At 36.5% G+C, this 6,000-nt stretch overlaps 1 protein-coding gene across 2 annotated transcripts in view; it reads left to right on the top strand.

The window, feature by feature from the left end:
- Positions 1 to 2,259, top strand: part of LOC144962960 (uncharacterized) — a 7,228-nt gene extending 4,969 nt beyond the window's left edge. For both annotated transcript variants that reach the window (XM_078896439.1, XM_078896438.1), the window contains one exon: positions 22 to 2,259. In XM_078896439.1, the coding sequence (XP_078752565.1) occupies positions 22 to 616 (595 nt within the window). In that variant the 3' untranslated portion in view covers positions 617 to 2,259. The remainder of the gene's footprint in view (positions 1 to 21) is intronic.
- The last annotated feature ends 3,741 nt before the right edge of the window (positions 2,260 to 6,000 follow it).

Below are 6,000 nucleotides of genomic sequence, written 5' to 3'. Positions count from 1 at the left end.
CATTATGTGCTTATATTCCAGAGAACGTATTTCAAGTGCTGAAGACGCTTCTAAAATGATGCAACAAGCTGGATTCAAAGTTCACACAAATATTTTGGAACAAGGACCCAGCGACATAGAGAGACATGACGATAGTTCTCGATTATTTGATCACAATGACAGACGATTTGTTGAAGGCGACGGCCGAAAGGATCTCAGTGAAACGCATTACGACGATATTCTTGAGGACAGCTATCAAGAGAGTGAGTTAGATGGAAAAATCAAATTCAAGAAAAATACCGGACAGAAGACAATACGATTAAACATAAATTCCAGGGAACGTAGAAGGATGCATGATCTGAACGACGCCCTTGATGAACTCAGAGGAGTTATACCTTACGCACATTCCCCTTCAGTCCGAAAGCTAAGCAAAATTGCAACTCTTTTGTTGGCAAAAAATTATATTCTGATGCAAGCACATGCTTTGGAGGAGATGAGACGCATCATTGCCTATTTGAATCACCATTCTTCCATGGGTGCTGCCGTTGTTGACACCTTACCGTATCAGCGTCTAGCTCCCTCAAATCCCCTCTCGCCACGGGGGCCTCAAGATCGGGGGGACAGAGATGTACAGTAATGGGATTATGATTCTTCATAATTACGGATATTTTGTGATTCATGATGATTTGGTCGAGCCAGACACATTAGCATTACTTAAGCCATTGGCTTCGATCATTAACAGTATTATTATCATATAGAACCCAACTTATCAATGGATATTAAATACCACTTGTCGCCATTCTGTGTTTTAGTTCGTCCAATGTCTTTGTAATAATTTTCCAGTCCATTGGAATTATAGAACACAATAATATTGTGAAGATGGTCTTAATTTTTCTGAGGCCTTTTACGTATGCATCCATATACGTTGTAATAAGAGTGACAACCTTATAAGATTCCATAAAGTTTATGTAATTTCAAATGTTATATGAGTGTGCATCACCTAAACCACGGAAAGGTTACCTAAGAGAAAAGGAAGTCCGTAACAATATCTATCCCATTTTCAACAGTGAGTTACGGTCAGTGGCTCTCAACCACGGATTCTATGTCGATCTCTGATCCAATAGGTTGAGTAGACAAGTTAGAATCCCATAATTTACTTTCATGTCATATTATATCAACAAGTCAAAACATTCAAATTCGATCTTTTGGTCGGTTGACAAAACAATAATTAAAAAATGGATGCGCTTGCATCGGCTAGGCGGTAATTAAAACGTTTAAATGTGGTTTTCTTGTGGTTGGGGCACATAGGTAGGCCTAATTATTTATAATATAAAGGTTTGAATATGGTTTTCTTGTGGTTGGGGGCACATGGGTACTTATTTATGATAAAAAGATTTGAATAATATGGTTTTCTAGAGTTGGGGCACATAGGTTATTATTTTTAATATATTAATTACTCGCTTTGTAAATATGTACAATAAAAATCGCCAGAGGAGTTGTTATTTTTGCATGTTACACATTAGTCGTGCTTATGATCCACGCCCAAACATCATCATCATCATCATCATTCATCATCATTATCACCATCACCATTGTCATTATCATCAGCGTCGTTACACTAAGAAACTCATCACCACCACCAAGATATCATCCATTGCCATTACTTGGACCAAGACTTCATCCTCTGTGAGGTGTGCATCCACATAACCCCCCCCCCCCCCCACCCCACTTCCCATTTCACAACAATGTTCGCGTTTCCTCACTCGACTAATTGAAAATGGCAATAATCTAGTCACGATTTGGTTTGAGTAAGAAAATTGTTATTTGCAAAAGAAACGATTTTCATGCCCATGCTACTCACGGTACGAGCTTATAAAAAATATCTAGAGGTCTACACACGAGTAGGTGCATGTTTTAAAAAACATGATGCTTTTTTCATATTTTATTTTTTACTTATGACATCACAACTTTTAAATGAAAATGAATTGCAATGATGGGCAATCATGAATCTCTATGATCCTTAAAGTTCTAGATGTGTAGATAACCAGATTGACATATTATTAGAATTTATTATTGAAAGAAAAAGATTTTGATAAAATTACTCCAACCTTATGTGTAAAAATTAAAATCTTTCAGAAAAAACCCCGAAAGAATGTAAATAAACAACAAATGCATATCAAACCTTACCAAACATTTGATTTATGAAAGTTTTGGAGATGAACGTAGACCTTTGTAAGACAATGCGATTTTTTATTTGGCGAGGTGGGGGGGGGGGGGGGGGGGGGGGGGGGTTGGGGGGGGGGGGTAAATGTGTTTTTCATTAATTTAAAGTTATTCGTCTATGTTCAATATGAAATTAATAAATCTAGTTATAGTTATAGGTAATAAGAGACAATTTCGTTTAAATGTTAGTTAATGAATGAAATCAAATTAACCCCATTACATATCATTGACAAGGTATTCGTTCACCATGTTTTGATAATATTATATATATATATATATATATATATATATATATATATATATATATATATATATATGGAGATGTGTGTCTGTTTGTGTCATTTTATTCGTTTTCTAGTCTTGGCAATATTGTTTTTCATGTTAATATGGTTTATGTAAGACAATAATTACTAAAATTACCGTGGCTGCATGTCATCAACTTTCGGGCTCATTTTTCACCCGATAACATCCTGTTCCTATTACAAAAATGTAAATGTATCGTGCATGAAAAATGATAATATAATATTACATTTCAAGTCGGAAATTATTTGATTGTTCACTGTGTTCATAACATTTTATGATGCCACCCTGTCATACTGAGATTCATCCATAATAAGTAATGTAACATAATTGTGTACTCCTTGTCTCTTAGATAATAACAACGAATAGTTTATCGTCATTTGTCTAGTTCTACAAGAACATATAGATATCTGGGCGTCAAGACCCGAAGTAATATTCAATGAAATGTGTATTTAGATAGAGCACTGACCAAAATGTGTAGTATGATAATTGCGATATTATAAAGACAATATTGAAACCATTATTGGTGGGCTGTAGTGTTTTCTCAAGGTAACCTATTTTACAAACTTAGAAAACCAAATGTTATTTTATAGAGAAAAAAAAAACAGGAAAAAATGAAACAACCAAACCAAAAAATAAACAGTAAGAAATAAAATAGAATAAATTTATTTGTTTTAATAAGAAGAAGAGAAAAGAAAAAAAAAGAGAAAAAAAGTAGATCTCTATAATATGACGAAGTATCCATAAAATTCACTAAAAGAAAATTCTTATAATTTTATTTGAATTAGAAAAATTAATGTCTGGAGTTGTTTTGGTTGATGGTTCACAAATCAACTAAACGAGCACATGCTAAGACAATATAAACATTCAAATTAAATAAATGTATTAAAACCACATTCGCTGAAGCAGTGTTTTCAATAATTGTTTCTCTCTCTCTCTCTCTCTCTCTCTCTCTCTCTCTCTCTATATATATATATATATATATATATATATATATATATATATATATATATATATATATATATATATATATATATCTATCTATCTTTCTAGTCTATCTCCCTCCTCAACCTCCCCTACTCCTCCTTCGCCTTCTCTTCGTCTTCCTTTTTTTTGTGTGTTTATTTATCTATTATAGTTTTGTTTAATTTTGTTTGTTTGTTACCGTTTTGTTGCTATTGTTGGTATTGTTGCCGTTGATGTTAGAATTTATATTTGACGATTAATTTGGTGGTCACAGTTGTTGTGATTGTGGCCAGGTGGTAGTGGTGGTGGTGGTGGTCGTGGAGAAGATGATGATCAGGAAGGAGAAGGATGATACTGATGTTGATGTTGATCCTGTAATAATATTGGCGGCGGCGGTGGTGATATGATAATCGAGATACCGGTGGTGGTGGTGGTGGTGAATTAGTTGACGAAAACGATGATAATAATGAAAACGACAGCAGGTGCCCATAAAACGTGGATGCACGTGTATAATACAGCGTATTTCAAAGTTTTACTGTCCTCAAAGTGCTTACTGTGCTCGTGTATTTTCCCAGCCGTCCACTTCTATACAAATAGCCTTTCAGACACACCTTTTGGACTATTAGCAGTCTTAAATTTTAGTCTTGCCTTTACTGTGTTTTAGGTATGAGGGTGGGTCAAAAAGTAATGGGACAAATCTCCTACTGAGTTCATTTCTTTGTCAAACTACTTGGCTGACCGATTCGGGCGCTTAATTAGCAGGTACTAAAGGTAGCTATGGGTCGACAGAACAGAGAAATCCATCTCACTTTTCATGTTGGTTTATTGACTTTGAGAAGAGAACAAAAAATACCCCATCCCCCCCAACAGTGTAGCGATCATAGCTGATAGAAGTTCCATGAATGCATTATTTCGGCATAATTATAATGAAAACCTGTTTGAGTATGAACCGTTTTCATTTCCTTTGTAAGTTGCATAATGATAATTGAGGAATGTTTGTCAGAGCTATTCCTTGACAGGAAATAAACAGTGAACAAAGGGACGGAACAACCCCAATGGCAGGGAATAATATGTTGAATCGTTTATACCCAGTAAAGCTTGAATCATCAATTATGTCGGAAAGAACTTGGTGAAATAAAAAAAAAATGATTAAGGGGAGGGGGGAAATGATCAATTTAAGAAAAGCTTGTTTTTTTTTCCTTTAAAGTTTAAGGAACAAAACTAACAGTTCTCAATGAAGGCGTTTATTATAACCCAAATGTCATAAGCTTAAAATTCTATTTTAAGGGAAAGCTTTCCATTAGCATAATACCGTTTATAGACAGTTTATTGGTCTCATACACATCATGCAGACAGCGCTCAGGCAATTGCCACCCGCTTGATCCATGACCACATTCAGTGGCTTCTGACTATCTTGTAAATCGAAAATCGAGAATAGGTACTGGTTCTAGTTTCATCGACACTTCGAGTACTACGGGATGTTGAGACTCATTGTGTGTAATACACTACATATCCGACGATTTACAAAAAACAAAAAAAAAACAAAAAAAAAAAACAAAACAAAAAAAAAAAAAACAAACCCAACGCCCCCCCCCCCCCCCCCCAAAAAAAAAAAAAAACAAAAAAAAAACAAAAACAAAAAAAAACAAAATAAAAAAAAACAAACAAACAAACAACAAAACAACAACCAAAAAACATTATTAAAAAACCAAAAAAACCCCAACAAAATAAATAAATAAATAAATAAACACCAAACAAACAAAAACAACACAGTAACAAATTAAATAACGCTGGTGCCATTCGGATGCACATATCAACGATCGCCATGGGAAACCTGATACAAAGCAGTACGATCCAATTAAAACATATACCCCTTTGCCATTTTGTTCCCCAAGCAGGACACGGGAATGAATAGAATGTACCGATTAACCGATTATCTTGTTGGCGAGTGTTCTATGATCCTGCTAATTCGTTCTGTCAGTCAGTAAACATGGCCCTCTAAGGGAGATAACCCAGACCGCTTATTATTCCATCGATTCCCCTTGGGATGCCCAAATCTTCCAGAGTCGCCCGCCTTTGTCGATAATTTGGCTAGGGTATTTGGAGTGAATGGTGAATAGCTGTCTGTCGAACGGTGCCCCCGTTTCGAGCCGAAATAAGTCCCGGCAACCCTTGTACGCAGAATCCCTGACTACGGACAGAGCTGCACATACGAGATGGAAGTCGGTTTGGACGAATTCAATCCCTCGTGGGGGCGGGGACCTACACTCCTCTAAGCTTGGTGAGAAGTTGCCAGGCTTTGATACCAGTAAGAGGAGACACTGGGTAGCTGCGAATCGGCTTCGGTCGAGGAGCTGCCTAACGGCCGGTGCGTTACATCAGTGGGGTCTAACTTCCTGTCCTTTATGTCCACGCTGTGGGCAAGAACCCGAAACGGCAGAGCATCTAGTCGAAAGGTGTGTTGTGACGATGCTACCGGGCGGGTTCGCGACGGTGCACGAATGCGGACCGGACTTTGCTGATTGGGTCGAT

This window comes from Berghia stephanieae, chromosome 1, assembly GCF_034508935.2.
Source record: "Berghia stephanieae isolate SIO BIC M18660-M18661 chromosome 1, UCSD_Bste_1.3, whole genome shotgun sequence".
In the NCBI taxonomy this organism is placed as follows: Eukaryota; Metazoa; Mollusca; class Gastropoda; order Nudibranchia; family Aeolidiidae; genus Berghia; species Berghia stephanieae.
This window is presented reverse-complemented; position numbering and strand designations above follow the sequence as displayed.